This window comes from Lontra canadensis, unplaced genomic scaffold, assembly GCF_010015895.1.
Source record: "Lontra canadensis isolate GAN:19392208 unplaced genomic scaffold, GSC_riverotter_1.0 scaffold61, whole genome shotgun sequence".
NCBI lineage: Eukaryota > Metazoa > Chordata > Mammalia > Carnivora > Mustelidae > Lontra > Lontra canadensis.
In genome coordinates, this window is record NW_022631055.1 from 12,689,122 (window position 1) to 12,711,823 (window position 22,702).

Below are 22,702 nucleotides of genomic sequence, written 5' to 3' on the forward strand. Positions count from 1 at the left end.
CAAGCACCATGCTACATTCTAGGGGTACAAGATGAATGAGACATGCCCCACTTTGCCCAGGCTGGGCCTTATAGAGCTTCCACCATGTTTGGGCTAGAGAGGACAAAGAATGCAACCTACTGCAGTATCACATTCTCCTTGTGTCTACAAGGGCTTACTACCAGGTCAACGGAGCTGCTTCCACTGCTCTGGTTCTGGTGTTCCAAGTGGCCAAGGAGAAGGCCTCTTCCAAAGAGCATTTGTTTGACTACATATGGTGATAGATGTTAACTAGATTTATTATGGTAATTATTTTGAGATACATACAAATACCGAATCATATTGTATACCTGAAACTAATATAAAGTTACATGCCAATTATGTCTCAATTAAAAAAAAAAAGCATTTGTTTGAAATTACATTGCAAGATTCAGAATAAGACTCTCTGGGTACATATTACTCATCACTGATCTACATACATATTATGAACCAGGAAGAACACTGGAAGGAGTAGGAAGGTCAACTCCATTGTCACTTGAAGACCAGTAAGAAAGGAAGGAAAGCATTTCAGAAATTAAACTGTCAGGAAAACAAGCCTTGAGTTACACAACTCTTAAGGGAGCTACTGTATTAAAAACATCTATGTACAACCAGTTGGAAGACTCAATATTTTGAGATTAGCAAGCTACCAGGCAGAACTGCCAATAAACACAGTCCAATTTACCACTCTGCAAGGGACTATACTACTAAGATGATCATATGATTTATTATGAACAATGGGGGCAGTTTGGGAATAAAAAGAAGTACAATACCAGGGTAGTGAGTGTTTACTAGGATTGTCCCAGGCTTAAAAAGCAGGACTGATCACCCTCTTTAGTAAGCATCCTCCACTCATTACACATGGAGAAAACCAGGTACTCATTTAGTCATGCAACTGACTCCATTAAGCCAATTAGCCAGAGCAGCTAGAATGGACAAGACCCCAGTCCAGTGTGGCTCTATTTAAATAATTTTGATCCTGAATGGTCATGCTAATACTTGCCATCTTCATTGAATAAAAACAGAGTTAAGAGTCACTTGCTTTATCTACTTGTTTTTCTAGCCCCTTCATACCTGATCTACAGTCAATCTTTAGGAAGGCCATTTCTTTCTCCATTTGAAGTTTAGTCCTAATGCTTAAGAAAGAAAATGCCTTCTGTGCTAAATAAAGTCAAACTGAATGCCATTCTTCAAGTTTCCAGAGGTTTCCCTCTTGCCCAAAGGCACAGATGGCTTAGATGAAATTTGCATGAATATGTGCCACATCTTTAATCAAGAAGGACTCCTAGGTCATTCACTGACTCAACATAACAAAAACAAGGTCACTATCCACAGAACTTTATTGTAGGGATCAACACATATAAACTTCTTGGAAATGTTCTGCACCATTCACTTGATGGTTACATACACATCAGGACCTATCTAATTGGCATCTTTTTTATTTGCTTGTCAAGAGAAAATCATGAATCAAGTTCAAAAGTCCTGATTAAAAAAATCTGTAAAAAGGGAGGGCTAACCACTGCCTGCCCTACATCAAGAAACATTGTACAATTCAAATCAAGAAAACAATTCCATACAAGTCCAGCAAGGCAAGCTGGCAAGTAGAAATGAAACGACAATCTTATACAAAATGCAAAAGGAGTCGAAGATGAAGTACAAAAAATAAAATTTGGGTCAGAAAATCATTACTAAATAAAACCACATGAGGATGTCTATTAGTTATTTTCTTTAAGGGGAAAAGAAATTGAGCTGCTAGTTTCCTACTTGTTCAGAAGGAAAAGTAAGGAAAGTGTTTGAAATATACTTTTGATATTGAGTGAATCCTTTCTCATCTGCTACCTAGAAGTCACAAACACCTGACTTATTCTTGCCCATCTCTAGAAATGAGAAAATAAAATCAGTGTTTGAGCTTTAGTGCGACACTCACAACACCCGAATGAGGTCCAGAGTAATCCTCGATCGGGGGATGTCAATGTTGAGTACTTGGACTTCCACTCTTTCTCCAGGGCCCAGTCCAAGACTCCTTCTCTTCTTTGTTTTAGAAAGTTTTGCTTCTGTTACATTTCGTATGGGAATCAGCCCTGATCTCCCCACTCCTATATCTACAAAAATTCCAAACAGAGTAGCATTCTCGACTTTGCCTGTGAGAACTGTCCCAACCTGCAGGTCTTCCAAGCAGACTATGCTTCTCTTGAAATCAGGTTTATCAAAATCTGTAACAAAAGGGGGAAAAAAAGACAGAGTAAATAGTAGGTACTATACTTCCTAGACACAATATACATTAGTAAATATGCGCAGACCACAAGTTAGCATTGAGAGGGGACATAAAAGGAGCTGAAATCCAGGCTTGCCTTCAGGGAAAATGCACCTTAATTGGAGAAGCAGCATTCACCTGGTAGGAACAATACGAGAAAATTTACTCCTTTTCTTCTCCTCAAACTCTATCTCATTAGCATGCAAACATTAGCACTATACATAAAGACTGAGAAGCCCAGAGTCTTATTTTCCTCTTTATGAGGAGGTGATGAGAAAATACCATTGCTCAATGAATATATAAAGCCAAATCACAAACAATAAGAAAGTTAAGACCTTTAAAGACAGAAAATTGGGATTTTTTTCTTCTAGTACCTGAATTCTCAAACTGTTTAAAGGTGGCAGAAAGTACATCAACATTTGGTCAAATGTAGATGAAATTAAAATGTTCTCTTCCATTTCCCCCCACGAATTTGGAATTCAGAAATCAATTTCTATCCATTTTGAATATACGTGGCCAATCAAAACTTAATACATTCTTGATTATCTACAGCTCAGAAACCCAGATCAGCCAGTTCCTAATTTTCTTTCTCCTTTTTCAGTTTAATTCATTAAACATTTATTAGCTCCTGGTATGATCTCCTATGCAGGTAACCCACTGGTGCTAGAGATACAAAGATGAAGACACACAGATCCCTGCTATCAAGTTCCTTACAACCCTATTTTCTCATTGGCCACAGTGTACATTTCCCTGTTCATTAACAACAGTCTCCCCTCCCCCCCCGCAAAAGTGAGTATAAAGCATACCAAGGAATCATGGCTCTAGTAAAAACAAAACAAAAACAACAACACAAGTTTTATGAGGGGAGCCTGGGTGGCTCAGTAGGTTAAAGCCTCTGCGTTCCGCTCAGGTCATGATCCCAGGACCCTGGGATGGAGCCCCACCTCGGGCTCTCTGCTCAGCGGGGAGCCTGCTTCCCTTCCTCTCTGCCTGCCTCTGCCTACTTGTGATCTTTGTCAAATAAATAAATAAAATCTTAAAAAAAAAAAAGTTTTATGAGGGAGAAGGGTAGTACTAACAGTCTAAATGGGGCTTTTGGGTTATCTGTGGATTCCATTTTCCCATGCTCTTGTTGGCCCCCTTTCCTAGGATTACTGAATGTTGATTCTAATAACAAAGAACATTCTATGCTTGGATCTCCTTTTACTAAGGCCTCATTTTCCCTCCACCCATCCCACTTCCTTTTCCTCCACAGCTGTTGGCTTGATCCTGATTACTTGTTAAAGCTATCCTTTACAGTTGTATTAACAACTGGCCACCTCTTGGTTCCCCTCCCCCCGTCCACCTATCCTGAAATCAAGTGTTTTGTTTTTTTCCCCCTAAATTCACCCTTTTCCCATAAAACAAGCAAACAAACCCTTTTTAAACCTCAAATCTCATTTTCCTCATAAAAAAAGGAATATGCAAAAAATGGAATTGATTCTGTACAATTTTCCCTGACACCAAAGGAGTAGATTCCAAAAGCAAAAAACCTGTTGTAATATTACACTAGGCAGACACTGTGTCAAAGCAAAGTGAAACTAAGTCATTGATCAGGGCAGAGGTAGATGGTCCCTGAGGTCTCATAGGCATTGTTTTTATGCTTGGAAATTCTTTTCTCTTATAGAGGTCCAGCTGCTATAGATTCCCCAAGGGTTCCTGATCAGCTGCTTAGTTTAATTTTGCATGGAAAATCAGAGTCAGGAACTACTTAACATGTTCCTGAAGACAGCCTGGGCCACTGAGAAATCAGAAAATCCTCCATGTACCAGGCAAACTTTAACACTTTGATTGCCAAGGCTACATAATCAGTCAGCTGTCACTAGGCTGCTTCTGATGAATTCAAATATAGAAACTAATAGGCAACCAGAGTGCTAATAAAATAGAATCAATTTTGTTAGAAGACAGGATGAGTTCAGTGAAAGAAAGAGGCATCAAGGAAGGAAATACTTTTGAGAAAATGAAGAAAAGGAAAGATGTAACATTTATAAATACTGTAATGAGGAAACATCCAAAACACTATCTGCCTCTTCAAAAAAATATGACTGTTTGCCTTCCCCCTTAGGGATAGTTTTAGTATTAAAATAAAAGCTTTCAGACAGTCCAATTTTGAAAATTGTGACTTACACTAGGGCAAAGGTCAATTCCAAAGTGAGTTTAAAGAGACTTATTTGAAATTTCACTTGTCACAATGATAAACACTGCAGTAACTGGTAAGCTCAGTCCAGAGCCCAGGTGCATCTGTGTTTCTGTTCACTAAGGGCATGACAAGGTGAGGACCTCTACTTAGCAGCTGGTTGTTTAATTGAACCGTATAATCTGAATGTTGATTTTCGCTCTGAGTCTGCAGTGTAACCGGGATAACGGAGCAATCAACACCAAGACAGAAAAACGATCAAGGAAACCCAGTACAGGAGGCCTGCAGCTAGAGAGAGCATACTTACTCATCTTCTAATGGTGTCCTAGGCATACCAGCCTCATTGCCCACCCTGTTTGAGAACCACTGCTCTCCTTAGTATCCTGCTAAACAATACCCAGGGAATTCACACACAAGGGCATCAGGCCCCTAAACAGGGATGGACTTGTCTACTGAAACATCCATTTTGGATGGACCACCCTGGAGGCTCCTGTTCCCACATTTTTGTCATAGATCTTATTACATATTTTTTTCCAACTTAAAAAAAAAAAATTCTGACTTACAGAAAAGTTGATGGAATAGTATAATGAACTTACTGGGTATTTGTTTTTTTTAAAGTTTATTTATTTTTTAGTAATCTCTAGCCCCATTATGGGGCTCGAATTTACAACCCAGAGATGAAGAGTTGACTAAGCTAGCCAGGCGCCCCTTACTGGGTGTATTTTAAACTCCTTTAAACCTTTTCACAAAGAAGCATGCCTAACCCACTCAACAGAGCCTAACTCAGCCTAAACATGGTATCCTAAAGCTGACTGTGAGACTGAGACAAGTGCAGATTCATTTAAAACTCAGAGCTTCCTATTCAAATTTCCTTAGGAAGTGGGTCACTTAATACCTTAATACTTTATTGGGCCATTGCTCTCAACAACTATGTCTGTTACACTTCCCTCATCATCTACCTACACTGAAAGCTGAGAGCTCTTTTAATTAGAAGGAAAATCAACAGAGAGATAGTATCTTATTTGTTCGATGTGTTTACTGACATAGAATCTAGGAACTTGGAAGTCTGCAATTTAGGAAGAAGATTTACTTTTTAGTTTATGAACTGCATACCTTACCTTGGACTTCCGGCTCCTACAAAATAAGAAGAGCTTACAAAAGGATTATGAAAAGTGTGTGCCTCTGTGCACACAACAGCCAATGTGTGAGGCATTTAGTCTAGTGTGATGGAAAAAAAGCATGGGACAAGGAGTCGGGAAACCTGGCTTCTTGTTTTGGCTCTGGATACTAACCAACTGCAATGACTTTGAAGACAGGGCACGATGCTTCAGTTTCTGCATGTACAGAATGGATAATAATTTCAGTTTTGCTTGCAGCAGAGGTTTGTTGTGAGGGCCACAGAAGACAATGTGGCATATGTAAAGGAAAGGTGCTATTATTCAAATTTAATTATTTACCTGTTCGAAAGTCAAAGCTTTCAGGCTGGCTGAGACCATCTATGATGACTTGTAAGGTGTGAACTGTTGTTTGCAAACTTTCTGCAATTTTCTCTATTCCTTCCTTTTCAAGGAATGAATTTATTTTTTGTTCCATTTCAGGTTTTCCAATATCATGCAGTGTCCCTTTGATGAATGACAAAAACCTGCAGGGACAAAAAAACCCCAGCACTTATTAATAATAATACTACTTATTTTCTAAACTCTCTATACAGGTCACCCTAAAATTCATTCATCTCAGATCCATATATCATCAATCAACTGATCAATCAGTCTTAATTAAAAATCTACTGTGTCTCATGGCATAATGAATGACCTGTCTTAGAAAAAAAAGGAGGGGACGGACTTAGGTTCTTGGGCTCTTTTCCAAAGAAGCACCTTCTCAAAATCAACATCAGAAATGCTTTACAGTGGAATGTTCATTAGAGTTTAGCGTCAAACATATTTTCTAAATAAGGATACCTATGTTTATCTCATGTTTCCTACATTTGAGTTAGGAATACTCAAATACTTAAATTAGCTAAGATGCAAACAGTGAACTGATGATTTCAAAGTCCAGAAAAATATCCAGTAAGCATTAGCAGCTTTCTGACAAATGAAAATCTGTTATTCATGTGCCATATCACTGCTTTTTACTTTTGAACACCTCTGACGACAGTTACCTGTACAAGCATTCTGTCAGCCTACTAATTCTCAAATTCCACTGACAGTAAAGCTTCACTGTGGATTAAACTGTATCAGGTATATTAAGTATTCAAGAGTCCACAGGAAAAATATTTGAGGGGATATCAAAAAGAAAAAGTAACTTGCTTATAAAAATGGAAGGTGTGGAAGCAAGTTAGACCTTAATTACATAATCTTGAGAGGAGTATTATTTTTATATACTGTATAAATTATTGCTGCAATATTCACAAAATAAAAATATCTGCCTTTCTCCATTTCCCTTTGCAATGTTTACCATTTCCCTTGCTTGCTGCCTCTGAATTACTTAGCTTTGGAATTCAGTAATAAGTTAATTAAGAAAAAAAGAAAGGGTTAAGCCATTTCCCCTCTCAATTTCATCTGAATATTGGGCTGTAGCTTACTTTCTTGAGAGTTCTTGGCTGGGTATTTTTCGACATCATTAAGTTCCATTTCCTATGATTAATGGCACTTTAAACATGTCAACACAGTAATCAGACAGATAGTGATACTAATGCCCTCAAATCCTTTCCTCTAAGGATGTCTCTGGCATACAAGAAGGGAAAAAGGAAACTGTTGGAGGCTTGTCCGTCATCAGAACTGGGATGTATCCCATTTGGCAGGTTGCTACATTATCACGAAAGGAATGCTTTCATTTCCAGTCTTTAGGCTGTTGTGTTCAACCAGAAGAGCCTCTTCAGTGATTATATGCAGTCCTGGTCTGGCATCTGGTGGAGAACGCACTCTCATCTCTCACTCAGGGCATCCTTTTGGGTTCAAATGGACAATCTTGCTACATTTCCAACCATATATTTAGTCAAAAACCTAGATTCTCCAAAATCCCAACTAACTCTCTTGAGAATATATTTTGGTTAGTAGTCTAACAGAAGACCAAAGAATTAGTGCTTGGTATCTCTTTTTGGAATGAGCTTCTGTTCAAATTGGAGGCCAGTGAGACATACAATGTAAATCTGTGTGTCCATGGCTTCCACAGCCCAACGGAGAGGCAGCCAGGGTCTGTTACTGCTATTGGACAAGCAGTAGCACATAAGGGCCCTGGTGACAGGGAACAGCTGCTGAAGCTCTGACGGGACAGATGACACATGACAACTTCTGCCCACAGCCAACTTCTCTGCACAACTTTCTCAATAATGCATGCCCTGCTGAGCAGGCTTCCCTGGTATTTATCCTCTTGGCTTGATCGGTCTGCAACTAGCTATCCAGTAGAATATCTTTCAAATCCTCAAGATTCTGGCTTACAATCAACTGTTAAAATGCCAAAGCATATTCATGGGCTGTAAATCTATAACCCCGAATGGCATTTCATAATTAATGAAAGTTAACTAAATGGCAGAAAATTCCCAAATCACTGTATAAGTCTTGGCCTCAGTAACAAAAACACTGGCTCAAGAGGCTGTTTGGAGTCTTAAGGTTGTGTGTGTATGTGAGAGAGAGAGAAAGAGAGAGAAAGAGAGAGAGACACTAACTGCTACCAAAGTCACTTCCATATAAAGAATTCTGTTTATAGTGGTTGCAGATGTAAGAAGAAAATTGGTCTGTTTAACCTGGGTGCCTATTTCATATATCATTTTCGTTCTCACATACAGAAGCCCGAGGGCACTGGTAACTGAAATCGATAAAAAAGTACCAAATTGTGCTCCTAGCTAATGCTTCATATTGATCAACCCTATTTTTAAATGACTATGGAACAAAGTCAAATGCTACTTTATTTTGAAAACTTTCTTAAAGTTACAACGGGCTTACAGAAAAAGGAAAATAGCAAAAACCAAAGAGGGGAGGGACTATGAAATGAAGTGGGAACAAAATTCAGATCAACCTCTACCTTCCTAGATTTCAAATATATTCAACCGTAAATGACAGGAAACAATGCTTTACACCTGGTAATCACTCAAGAAACATGCAATCTGTAAAGAGCCTAAGAAAAATTTATTCTGAATTTTCTGAATTTTGGCCCTGGAATTAAGGGTGATAAGTAACATGCAATACAGAGTTTCATTTTAGAATTGGGTAAGTTGAATCACACTCAATATAAAATGCTTTCTGCCTCGAAAATACCATATAAAAATAAATTGCATTTTCTTAAAGCTTGGAACCCAGTACCTACAAGTAAGTGCTGGGCATTAGGTGAGTGCTTGATAGAGGTGTTCATTCAATCCTAACAAGAATCCTAAAAGCTGGGTGTCCTATTATACAGAAAAGGAAAGTTGAGGTTCAGGGAAGTTAAATAATTGGCCCAAGGCCGCACAGCTATTTTCACGGACTACAGTTTCATGCCATACACATCAGTGTGTGTCCGTTTATAACTGCAGTCACGTCAAAATCAGTGATATGTTAGACTAAGATATAAAACATAATACTTCTGGCAACATTTCACCAACATGATTTAGTGGCAGATTAGTTTTAAACAGGAGACAGCTAATACCGATAAATTCCACAAAGAAATGACTACATAAATGCGCTTATGTAGACAATTCTCTCAAAAGTTGATGAGTTGTTAAAGTCATAGCATCATTTTCTCCATCTTCTGCATCTCCATTTTCTCCATCTTCTGCAGGGCTTTTTCAGCTTGCTAAGGACTGCGGCCTGAGCTCCTGTTTTTATTTAATATGTAATTTCATCCATTTTACTTAAAGTAAGAAAGTAGCATAAATGCAACAAATAAGCACATCATGTCCTTTTAGTGCACATCTGCACAAAGTTAAAATACAGACCTTGCAGCAGAGAGTTTTTCAAGGAGAATGCTTATATAACCTAAAATCTCTGATATTTTCTACAGGAACTTGTTACTAATGCAATGCTTTTCCCCTTTGGAGAAAGTCTTTGTAAGATCCTTCCCAAAGAATAAGAAATTCTCAAGCTTTGTAAGACTTCAGATATACCCATTCGGTATGGGAACCCAGGATGGGGTTCTGTACATTAAAGTACTGTGAGACCCCACAGAGCACAGAAGAACCACAGTAATGCAAGCCCATCACTTTAAGAACAACTTACTATTAGCACGTGCTTGTGGGGGGGGGCGCCCAACACACAGCAGAAAGAACTGCGTTGTAAGGGCAAGGTGCCTATGGCTGGCTACCCATTCTCAACAGTTCCAAGAGAGACTTTCATACTTTTATCCATTAGTTTTACTCAGTTGTAATTATATCAATAAATAAAACATTCAATGCAAGAGCAGAGTCATTTTATAAATAAGCAGGTACAAAGCAGGTCATAATTTGTAATTCAGGGAGATGCTCAGTGATCTAAAAAGAGAGCTTGTACTCTAGCAGGAAACCCGGACCTCTTAACTGAGACTATAGAGTAAGTGGTGGGACACAAATGAAGTTCAGGAATAATCTGTTAACACCAAAACCACAGATTCAACATGTATTTTTAAATCTACTGGTCTTAATATTAAAGACTAAATATAAATTCCAATGTGGCAAAAAAAGAGAGACCCGTTGCTCCTTTCACACCACCTACAGGGAGCTGAATTTACACACAGGAATGCACAGCAGCGCACATTTAGTTCAGCTTAAAGAGAGAGTGCCGGCTTTACCACATCTGCTGTCTCAGCAGCCAAGTCAAAGGGGCAGCAACGTGAGTTGCACTTTAATCATCAAAGAATCTTTTCAAACTTTTAACTTCTTTGTGAAACCAAGACACTGAACTGGGCCAAAATCCTTAAAAAAAAATCTTTGCTTGTGCAAAATATACAAGTACTGATAAATCCATGTAGAATGCAAGGACATTGGAACAACGTACCACACTGCAGAAGCTGGTAGGTCAGTGAAGGCAATGTTTAAATGGCTTTCCTGAGAATGTAATCTACCACAGAAATTGACAGCAAGCAATTTTTCACAAGAACTTACAGCTAACTGGCTTTTGAAAACTGCAGATAAACTTTTAATAATGCAACCCTTTCAGAAAGGATAAAGGAATTGTCCTGAAAGCCCTTACAGACTTTTTAATGTGAGAGTATAGTTTTAAATGGGATGCAGCTATCCACGCAGCAGCCGGGGACATCTTTACCCACATTGGTTTGGTATCACGTGAAGGGTCTTTGGAGCTCTTCCTGCATCTGAGCACTTCCTGCATCTAAACACACCCTGGCATCTAAATACACTCTTGCATTTATGAGTAGCAGGAAAACAAAACAAAAGAAAAACAAAAACAAGAGGAATTGAAAGGAAGAAGCTGTCATAGATTAAGAAATGCAGTTTGTCTTCCAAAAGACTTGGTTTATAAGCATCAGACTGTTACCTGCTTCTAACTTCTGAAGAACTTACTAAATGTTTCCTTCTTTTTCAAAGATCTGGTGTACATGCACAGAAACTGGATACAGCATGCATGCTGTATTAATTGTACATAGGAGAACATATCCTTAGCTGTTTTATTTTAGCAGTTTAGTATAGGGAATTGGCTTTATTAAAAAAAATGCCAGTTACAATGTGCTTATATATTTGCACCACACGAAACATCTAAGATCAGTGAAATAATAAGCAGTGCCACAAAGAGTAAGCAGTAGTGATTTAAAAAAGATTTATCCATTTATTTGGGGGAGAGAGAGAGAGAGTATGAGCAGGGTGAGGGGCAGAGTCAGAGAATCCTCAAAAAGACCCACTGTTGAGTGCGGGGCCTGACGCAGGGCTGGATCCCAGGACCCTGAGATCATGACTTGATCCAAAATCAAGAGTCACTTACCCCCCAGGCACCCTGTAGTATTGATTTTTATGTAGCTTTTCCTATTTCAGACCCACTTGCTAGGTTATGGTACACTGTGTGATGATAATTAAAACTATAATTAAAAAACCCAAAAGTATATACATATACATCGAAATGAGCATGAGTACATAAAAATCGGAAAGTATCATGTATTGAAATGATGTGATTACTACCCTAAAAATTTCTAAAATCCTCTTTTAGGAACAGCTTTAGAAATAAATTGATAAGCAACAAAGAAAAATTAATTTTCTTACATTTTTAAAACAACAACACCCCCCCTCCAATAAAAAGAACCAGAGAAAACCCCAACAACCCTATATACTCGGCTTGATCACCCTCCTTCCATTGAGTCTGGTTGTTTTAAACACACACATACACATACCCTTAAATGATAAAAATCTGCTAAAATATCAAGGCTCTTCCAAGGAATGTGACAAAATTGAAGCATTCTGAAGCATCTGAAAAAATAAATTAGAAAAGCATACTCAGCTTTCTTTATTAAGCATTCATTTACTGTGGAAGAAGACTATGGAAGATGGTAACAGAGCTTGTGCCTTGAATGAGCTTATGGAGTCTTATTTTAAGCAATGACAGTATGTCAGAATATTCTTCCACTTACATCTGTTCTTTTAAGGGGTAGGATTTTATATGCAGATAAGCATACTTTCAAAGTGCTCAATGAAGATGATTTCATTTAATTCTCTCAAAAATTTATTGTGGAGATATATTTGCAGATAAAGGAATCAAAACTCTGATAGATTAAATGATCTGCCCAAAGTCACACAGCTGAGACCACAAGGTTGTAGATAAGGTAAAAGCTGTCATAGATCATCTCTTCATTAACACTCCTTAACCCTTTACTTTGGGGAATATTCAGTGCAGACAGAAGATTTCGGTCCTAGATAAAATCTGGCACCCAGGACCACTGCCTGGGAACAATTTATTATTATTTTTCAAACCAAATTCAAAAGGAAAAAGTTTGGCTCTTTTTGAGTTACTCAGTAAGAGTTGGACAAAATTAAGTTAGTGGTTTCAAAGGCTGTAGACTCTCTACAGCTCAAAAACACTGTGTTTAGAATTCATATAATTTAATTTACTGGCTGTAAAGCCATAACGTGGATTAGTGCTTGTGAGTATTTGAAAGAAGAGGGCAAATAAAAAAGTGGTACTCAAAACCACTAGGCTAGATGGTGGAGCTGGAATTAAACAACTCTGGCACTACTAGGGTATAAAGCCTAGGTATCAGAGTAAGGACTGTTTTCCTTGGGAAAACAGCATTTCTACAATGAGTTTGGTCCTGTCAAAGAATCCTCCTTTCAAGGATTTGAAAATGCTTAACATCTGTCATTTCCATAAAACCCCTGGTTGCTTCTGAATGGGCAGAGACATTTTTATTCCATTTAAAGACTATGCAATTGAGGTCAAAGTAATTTGCTTATGGTCACACAGAAAGTTAGAAGACAGGCTAACGTTAAAATCCATAGTGAGACAGGATGGGAAAGGGAGGAGGGAGATAATGGGACACTAAATCAATACCCTACTGAGTTTCAGGCTCCAGACTGAGTGATCTAAGCCTGAAGAAGAGGAGAGAAGGAGAGGGCCAATACTCTGGAGATGAGAGAGACTGAAGCAAGCACATCGCTGTGGCTGGCTGGCAACTCCCGGCCACTCCTCCTCCACTGGGTGCTAAAAGGCTGCTCCACATACGAAGCAGAGAAACCACAACATTTTCTCTAGTCCCAAGACCCAGTGTTAATGTAATTAACAATGTTCGATGACCCAAATTATAGCCGATCACATGGTAAAACAATTTTTCCCTGGGAGACCAACAATTGTAAACCACACCCCCCTTTTCTTTAATGGCTCAGCTTGACAGTTCCTCTGCAATCACAACAAAAATAACAGCAATAAGGGGGCGTCTGGCTGGCTCAGCTCTAAGAGCATGTGACTCTTGATCTCAGGGTCATGGGTACGAGCCCCATGTTGGGCGTAGAGATTACCTAAATAAATAAATAAATGAACTTAACAACACGTCAGTAAGAATAATTACAGCAACAACAATAGCTTACTTTGCCCCGGGTGCTAAGAACTTTAGATATATTAATTCATGTCATCCCATGAAGTAGGTACTATTATTATCCTCACTTAACAGACAAGGAAACTGTGGTACAGAGAGGTTAAATCACTTTCCCAGCTCAAACAGGCATGATTTGAACCTAGGCAGTCTGGTATTATACTGCTTCCAGAAGGAGCAAGGGGAAAGTCAGGCAATACCTAGAATTCTTCAACTTCCTAGTTTTCTCTACCAGCCTTTCCTTGAACTTCATGGCAGGGTAGTGGGGGTTGGAACAGCACGTAAGACATGAGACATGACAGCCAGTTGCTAAGAACCCCACAGCTTAGTCAAGTGGGTAGATTCTCTTTCATCGTTTTTCTCTTTTGTGAAGGCACTTTTGAAAATATGATAAATGCTACTTCCTGGGAATTACAGTATGATGTTTTTGGGCTTTACGAACAAGAAGAAAAAAAAAATCACCTTTATAATCTGCCCATTTATCATCTTTATAGTTTAGGTTTGGCTTCCCTTTCATGATGCCGGGCCTCTTCCTGAAAAGGCCGTCTACCGCTGTCTAATCATAGCTCCATAGGAGCTATGGAGGTGGGTAACTGACTGATAAACATGCTAAGACATATCACTTACCAAAAGTCAGCAACGATTCTGCCTTAATTTTCATGTCCGAATGCTGCCAACTCTTGTGGGCAAGTCCAGAAAAATGTAAGACCTTTCAAATTTGCAAATAATTTCTTACATCTGTTTACCTAATCTTCACTTATTATATAGAATTTGTAGTTGGGTTTCTTTTCAGGCAAGCTTCCCACAAAGAAACATGTTTTTATCATTGCAGAAGTTAGCTGGCATGCGAACGCAGAAGAAAACTGTGGTGAATTTTAGATGTGCAAAGGTGTGCTAGGTATATTCAGTAGGCTAAGTGACTTATTGCTCAGAAAAATTACAAATCACCTCAAGTCATGCGCCTTCTGGGTTGCTCCCGGTCAAACCTACGAATATCAAATCTGTGAATGTCACTGCTATACTGCTGCTGCTGTGTTTTTTGTTTTTTTTTTTAAAAGAACAATCTAAACTCCCTGCGTTATACCTGTTTATTAGCTGAAAGACTTCCTTCCTTGTTGGGCAGAAAGCTAAGTCTGGGAAGAGTATGACAAAACCCTGAGTGCAATTCTAAAAGAAGAGTTCTGATATGCTAAATCCTTGAACAGGAATGGGAAAAAAACAGAGGTTAAGATGCGCTCACTCATTGAAGGTCTTCAGCACGGGGCACCTGTCACTCTCTGGCTTGACTTATTGTAGCTCTCTGGCAGGGAGCAAGGCAGGACCTCTACAGCGCCTCCCCAAACCCTAGCCCCAACTACTTTTAGACTATGAGAATGGCTGGGATCCATTTAACCATTTATCTCATCACAGAATTCTGTGTATCTATTGGCTTAATTTTACTCTTGTTTGTTTCTCTTTTTCCCAGCTTTACTGAGACACAGTTGACATAAAACACTGTATAAGTGTAAGGTATACAACCAGTTGATTCCATATACTTACATAACTACAAAATGATTACCACCATGGCAACTCATCCATCCTGTCACATAATTAGCATTTATGTGGTGAGAACATCTAAGATCTACTCACGAACTGTCAAGTACATAACATAGTATGTATTATAACACAGCTATAATCACCATGCTGTACATGAGATCTCCAGAACTTAATGCGTAACTGAAAGTTTGTGCCCACTGACCAACTTCTGTTCTTAAAAATCTGATACGAGTTTTTAGTAAATTAAGAATAAACATTACTGGGCCTTTGTATAGAAGACTCCCCCCTCCTCAAGTAAATATTTTGTCCAGTTGTATGATTATTCCTATCTTAGACCTGAATTTTAAATTCATGGCTGTTTCTGCTCTGAAAACATACTTTTCAGCATTGACTGTAAGGGTTGGAAATTGGTGCATCCACAGTAATAACGGAGATGAGAGTGCAGATACTGCCCAGTACAGCTACTGATACAAAGCATTCTCGGAACACAATTGCCTAATCCGTCAGAATGGTGTTGCATGTCACAGTCCTGCTGTGCAGGCTACTAACTACTTACAGAAACTAGTCTTTTCAGTGCCTCCATAATGGCCAAAATGGAAATAACAATTAAATCCGAGTGAATGCTTTATCAAAGCGAATGCTGGCATTTTTCAAGTTAAATCAAGAATGTAACAACCTTCAAGCTTAACTATCCGAAGTGAACCAAATTCTCAATGCAGGATATTCTTTGGGACAATGCCAGATCTTGCTGTGACATGTACAAACCTGCATTATCTGCAGCACAACACACTACCTCCGAGCACCTCAGTCAAGAGAAAGGAAAAATCACATACTTGTCTTTGACTCTCTGGATCAACCAAAATGGAATACATAGGCATGGGGGAGCAGCAACACTTAAACTGGTTGTTTCTGGACTTCATTCTGCTGATAATATAGCAGCAATTTTCCTCATGGCCCATATCATCCCACATAATGAAATCACTCGCTCATAAGGACATTGTGACAATTTCTAGATGATAACAGAATATGTAAGTAATCCTCTTTCATGTTCTATCTCTGTTTTGTAGTCTGTAAAGTCCAGGAAGGCTCTGGGCACACATGTTCTGGGAAAGCAGAGAATTCAGTTTGGGGAGGTCTGAAAATGCCTTCAATCCACAAGGGATTCTGAAGTACTTATTCAACTTGTGGGATAGGCGACAGCAGAAAGGAGGATCTAGATGTTCTACCAACAATTTTGCTTACGCAACTGCATTGACCTTAGCCTGTTTAGACTAAAGAAAAAAATACCCAGATTGAAATTAAGCTAGACATTTCATTTTTTGCCAAAATAGGGTAAAACTTACAAACAACCATTAACACAGGGCAATAATTAGTAAGTGGCCTTTGTGAAGCACGGAATTTGTATACAGAAGAACTCATTTCCAGATGGGGTATCTTTGTAAGATTTCATGCAGGAGGTGACATTTGGGCTAGGTCTTTGAGAAGATTTCAACCACTAGAAAGAGGAAAAGAGATGTTTAAAGGGTCAGAAACAGGAAAATATAGTTCAGGTCAGGTCTGGGGAATAGTCAATAGTCCAATAAAAACAACAAACATTCACTGAGTATCTCATCATTGCCAGGCATGTTAGAAACATCATCTACTTGACCTTACAGCAATCTTGAGGCTGGTATATTACTATTCCCAATTTTTAAGGTAAACGGAGTCTCAGATGGGTAAAGTAAATTACCTAAAATAACTCAGCTGATAGAACCAATATATGAACCAGATCTATGGCACTCCAAATCTTAAGCTCTCAACTAGCTCTAAAGCCTGATCTTTTAACTAGTCACAATTTAAAAAACTAGTTTGGAGCCAGATTTAGATGTAATCATAAAGATCTTTCAGATTAAGGATATTATACCCTTAAAGATGGTATGTTAGCACAGAAAAGTAACAAGTTGTGTTATGTGTGCTTCCTAAGGGCCAAAAAGAAAAAAAAGAGAGTATCAGAATATGTTAGATTTGACTGTTATTCTCTATCATCACATGGCTGAAATCAAACTCTTCCTTTCCTCTGGAGAAAACATTACCTCCTCCATTAAAGGAAACTTTGCCTATTTATTTTATTAAGGGATATGTAGGAAATGAATTCTTCACATAGAGTGTGTAGAATTTTATGCTGTTCTGCTGCAGATGTATTTCCTGAATATTGCATTAAAAGAATTTCCTTCTGTTGTTTTTCAGAATAAGGGCATGTGCATTCAAATGAAGCAACTTGATAGTGACTACATTTGGTATCTTCTCATTTTAGGAGAGGAACTGGGTATAGGGCAGGAAGAGCATATTCATCTTAGAGATGTACCCACTGCTGCCAGCAGATATTTTTAAGTAAGAAAGAGGGTAAGGAATAATGCAAGACTTTTAGGAAATGTCAATGAAAAAAACATACAGAATCCATATTACAGGAGATTTGAGAGGAACATGGGATTAAGAAACCTACTATTGCTACAGATAGATTTTCCTTCAGTAATCCTTTGAAGCCATTCTGTTCCAAATCTTTTACCTGATTACTGCCTACTTCTCTGAAAAATTCAAAGCTACCCTAAAAGCCCCTTCCTTAGATGTCTTAATATCTTTACTCATCCTGCCCCAAACTTCCCTAAGCTATTCCTCCATCCCTTGATTCTGTTTCTCTCCCCACCCTTGCTCCTCATAGGTTGCTATTAAGGACTCTTGACCTTGGCATTCTTTTGGTCTCTCTGCGTCCTACTTGCCTCACCTCTAAATGTGGCAGTAAAGAGTGAAGAGTGACAGCTAAATGAACAAGGTCTTTTAGCTTTATAAAATGTTATGAATGTCTCTAGCATCTTTCTTGTCTCTACTACTTGCTCCTCTGATTTTGGTGACAGAGGTTTTTATTATTGCTATGGTCTCCACATTCTCTGCTTCTCATAAGCTAAAAGCAACAACCACCTTTATCTTCCTGGACTTCCATCACATGGCTCCTTCTTTTCATTACCAAAGTTCTCAGAAGAATTATCAGTCTCTAATTCTTACTGCTTGTTTTCCTTGTCTCTTACAGATTGGCTTCTATTTCTGCCACTCTTCTGAAATTACTCTCAGTTAATGACTCCCTAAGTGTCAACGCATCTTTTAACCGCTTACCCATTCTGTCATATTTGATACCATCAACTTACTCGCCTTCTTTCATGACTTTTGTTTTCATATTCTATCTTCTCTGACTTCTCTTCCTTCTCTGGCCCTCTAAATGTAGGTATCTTCAAGTTTTTGACCTTAGCCATCTTCTCCTCTTATTCTACATGCTTCCTTGGATGAGTGCGTCCACTCACATGACTCCTTACCTCTCGCTTCCCACTGCTAAGTCCAATCCTACATATCAACATGTTTAGACCAGGCCTCCCTCCTAAGCCCGAGGTCTGCCTTTCCATCTGCCTGCAAGAGATGTTCTAATGAACATTTTAGCAACTCAAACTTAATATATCTAAAACTGAAACTTGTATCCTCTTTTCTCCCTCCCTTCATAACTCCCTCTTCTCGCATCATGCTCACCAGCCCTGCACAAAAACAACAAATGAATAGTAAGGCTCAGTCTTCCTCTCTTGTCCCATAATGAATGGTTAATGGCACTACTGTTTTTCACTAACTGAGGCTAGTATTGAAAGAATTATTCACTCATATGTTCACTAAACATATACCTTCTCAGTGCCTGCTGTGTTCCAGGTACTCTTCCGCAACCTTGGGATACATTCAAAGATCCCTGCTCTCAGGGAGACCGACAAGATACAACCAGCTTATTATAATAAATAGGTTATAAAGTTTGATAAAGATGGTTAAGTGCTGAGGGAAAAAGAGAAAGAGCAGAGAGAGTAACAGGGATCAGAATTACCAGGCTTACAGGTAAGGGCGTGCAAATTTCAGTAGGTTAGGCAGTGTAGACCTTGCTGACAAGGTGGCACCTGAGCAGTCTTGGTGAGGTAAAGAAGGTAAAGGAGCTGGCTGGGCAGATATCTGCTGGGAAAGTGTTCCAGAAAGAGGGACCAGACAGTGTAAAGACCCTAATATGGGAGCAGGCTTGGCATGTTCACAGGATGTTCAAGGAAGCCAGCATGGCTAGAGCAGAATGAGCAAGGGAGGGAAAAACAGATCAGGTCAAAAGGGCATTGGGAGCTCTTATCGGGATTTGGTCTCAATTCTGAGTGAAACTGGAAGTGATAGCAGGGTTTTATGTTGAAGAAGGACAACACTCTGATTTATATGTTAAAAGGATCTAGTTGTCTGTTGTGCTAGGAACAGACTATCTGGCTCGGCAGTGGTAGGAGCAGGGAGACCTGTTAGACTAATTGCAGTAGTCATGATCCAGGCAGAGATGATGGTGACTGAGACTAAGAGGAATGCACAAGAGTTGAGAAGTGGGTATATTATAAAAGGGTATATTTTAAAATTCTCACCAGGGTATATTTTAAAAGGACATTCAATACAGTTTGCTAAAGACTGAATGAAGGGTGTAAAAGATACTTACTGGATATGAATGGCAAAAATAACATGAATACTAGAGACACTGGAGGATGAAGTAGAAACTCACTGTTAATGGAGGGAAGAGGGGAAAAGAAAAAGAAAGGGAAAAAGAAAAGAAAAGGGAAGAGGGAAAAAGAAAAGAACTAAACTTTGGTTTCTCCTATGGTGACTTCTTCCCATCCATGGCTTTAAGGACCTGCATAAGCACAAGACTCTCCAATTTATATCCTTAGCCCAGTCACTCTTCCAAACTCCAGACTCATGTATCCAACTGCCTACTTGATGGCTCAAACCTAATAGGCCTTCAGCTCAACTCCAGGTCTCTCCCCAAACCTTGCTACAAGCATAGCCTTCCTCATCTCAGATGATGGCAGTTCATCCTTTCAGTTTCTCAGTCCAAACGCCTTAAGTCATTCTTGCCCTTTCTTGACAACCCCATTGGGAAATGATGTCTCTGTCATTTCTGTTTCATGAAGGGCACCGACTACTGATTTCTATTACGGTTTTTTAAAGTAATAGTTTCAGCCTACTTTAGTAGATTCTTTGAGAGCATGAAGTCCCTCTATTCATTTTTATATTCTTCAGGCCCTACCACAGTGTTCTATACATTCTAAGTAATAAATATAACCATCAACTATAAAATTCACAGAGTAAAAATCAAAACCATAAAGAATATGAAAGAAGTATGGGAAATACTGAATTGACCTCAGAGATTAGTTATCATAACAGAAGACTAATTTCCATAAAAACAAAAATAGGTGTACTTCATAAAAACTAAATATTCATATTTCAAAAACAAAATAGCATTACAAGGAGATAAAAAAGGTAAACAAGTCAGAAAAAATTCCAGCTCACACAACAAAGCACTTTAATAGTTAATAGAGAATCCCTACATGTAAATAAAACTGGTAAAATAAAACTTCAAAAAAGTAATAAAAATAGTTTAAAAAGGTAGGCTTTTTAAAGAACACTAAATAACTAACTCAGGTTAAAAAATATGCCTTCAATTTTCTAAAACAGTATGTGAGGGAGAATACCATAAATACAAAAGTAAAAGACTTAACGGCTTCACATCTTGGTGTATTTCTGGGAGTGACATTATGGTAGGGGAGCATGAAAACCATTACATTCCTACTGGTTTTCTGATGTAATTAAAAGTGAACTTAACTGTAATCGGACTTCCTTTTACAGAACTGAGGTCAGACTAATGATGATCTAATCATAACCTTAATGAGCTTTACTTCCCCAGGAAGACACTGTGTAACACTATATGAAAGTATGAACTACCTATCTTGAGTAATGTTGATGATGTCCATACTGAGTATGCTTAAAAGCCAGAAATGACTATCACAGCTCCAAGGTAGATAATGGGGATGGTAAGTTTAATTAGATAAACTACTAGTTCTGTTGCCAGATTTAAGGGTTGGGAGTTGAACTTCATGTAGACAAAATTTCCCATGAAATCGTCCATAAGCACCCTCTTTCTAAGAGACAAGGCTGCTCTAAAAGGAAAGCACAGAGAAGGGTGAAGTTATTGGTAGGGCTTTTATGCCCTAAACACAGAAAGTGGCCTATGTAAAAATGGGCAAAAAAGTCCTGCTTAACAGGAGAAATTAAAGATCGCTCAAGCTCCAACAGAGCTGGTGGTAATTATAAATTAGTATGTTACTTCACAATGTATATCAAGAGCCACAAAAACTCTCAAACCCTTTGGCAGAGTAACTCCTCTTCTAGGAATCCACCATAAGGAACCACTACTAGTACTGCTATTAATAAATTACAGTTCAATCATGTGATGGAGTATTACTCAGCTTTAAAAAAAAAAGAGAGATATGCAGAAATAAAAAATTTGTGCCTACATTAGAGAGTAAGTTGAAAAAATTATGAACTATATTAGAATCATATCATGAAAGCAAACAAAAATATACACTAAAAAAGACATTGAAAAAAAAGACACTGATTTGCATGTAACAAAATGCTAATTTAGTACCCAAGGAGATGTCAGTTTTTTTAAGAAGTGTATAAAATCTCTTACATGTGCAGCACATATTCATCTTCTTAAATAACTAACACTAAAAATATAATTACTATAATACGAGACCGTAATTTTTTTATAATAAAAAAATGAGAACCATGTGCTAAGACTGAGAACAGGACAAGGATGCCCACTTTCACCACTCTTCAAAACAGTACTAAAGGTCCTAGACATTGCAATGAGAAAAAGAAATAAAGAGCATTAAGATTAAAAAAAGAAGAAGTAAAGCTTTCATCTATTTGCTGATAACTTGTTTATACAGGAAGACTTAAGGAATCTACAAACACTTACTACAACTAGTCAGTGAACTTAGCAAGGCTGCAAGATACAAATTTACTAGGCAAAATCAATTGTATTTTTATATATTAGAAACAAATTTTTAAAAATTCCATTTATAATAGTGCTGAAAAATATAAAATACATTTAATAAGAGACATGCAAGCCCATACAGTGGAAATTCTGAAATACTACTGAGAGAAATGAAGGACCAAAATAAGCGAAAAGATAGAAGTTCTTGGTCAAAAGACTCAATAGATATTATGAAGACATCTGCTGCTTCTACAATCACTTCAATGTAATTCAATGTAATCCCAATCATAACCCCACCAGGTTTTGTTTTTTAATGAAAATTGATAAGCTCTAAAATGCATAGGAAAATGCAAATCATCTAGAATAGAGCAATATTAAAAAAAAAAAACAGTTGGAGGACTTACACTGTTTCAAAACTTAGTGTAAGGCTACAGTAATCAAGATAGTATGAAATTGATAAACAGATGAAACAGAGCCAGAAATGGACCCACATATAGTCCCTTGATTTTCAACAGTCTCCAGAGCAATGGATGGAGGAAAAAAAAGTTGTGTTGTTTTTTTAACATGGTGCCAAAATAAGTAAATGTTCATAATGGAAAAGGAAAATGAACTTTGACCCCTACTTCGAATCATACATGAAATGTAGCCTCACATGTAACACAGACCTTTGTAAAAGCTGATAGCATCAAGCTTTTGGGAAAAAACACTGAGAAATATATTCACGATTCGAGGTAGGCAAAAGTTTCTTAGCACAGGGAAAACAATAACTATAAAAGGAAAATATTGATAAAGTAGACACTGTCAAAATTCAAAACTTCTGCTCCTGAAAAGACACTAAATGAGAAAATAAAGAAGTAAAGAACAACTTGGGACAAAATAT

At 38.1% G+C, this 22,702-nt stretch overlaps 1 protein-coding gene across 1 annotated transcript in view; it reads right to left on the minus strand.

The window, feature by feature from the left end:
* Window positions 1-1,340: 1,340 nt before the first annotated feature.
* SRBD1 (S1 RNA binding domain 1) overlaps window positions 1,341-22,702 on the minus strand; it is a 46,318-nt gene continuing 24,956 nt past the window's right edge. The window contains exons 6-7 of the mRNA XM_032877980.1: window positions 5,906-6,090; window positions 1,341-2,231 (exon numbers count right to left, since the gene is read on the minus strand). Coding sequence (XP_032733871.1) covers window positions 1,942-2,231; window positions 5,906-6,090 — 475 coding nt within the window. The 3' untranslated portion in view covers window positions 1,341-1,941. The remainder of the gene's footprint in view (window positions 2,232-5,905; window positions 6,091-22,702) is intronic.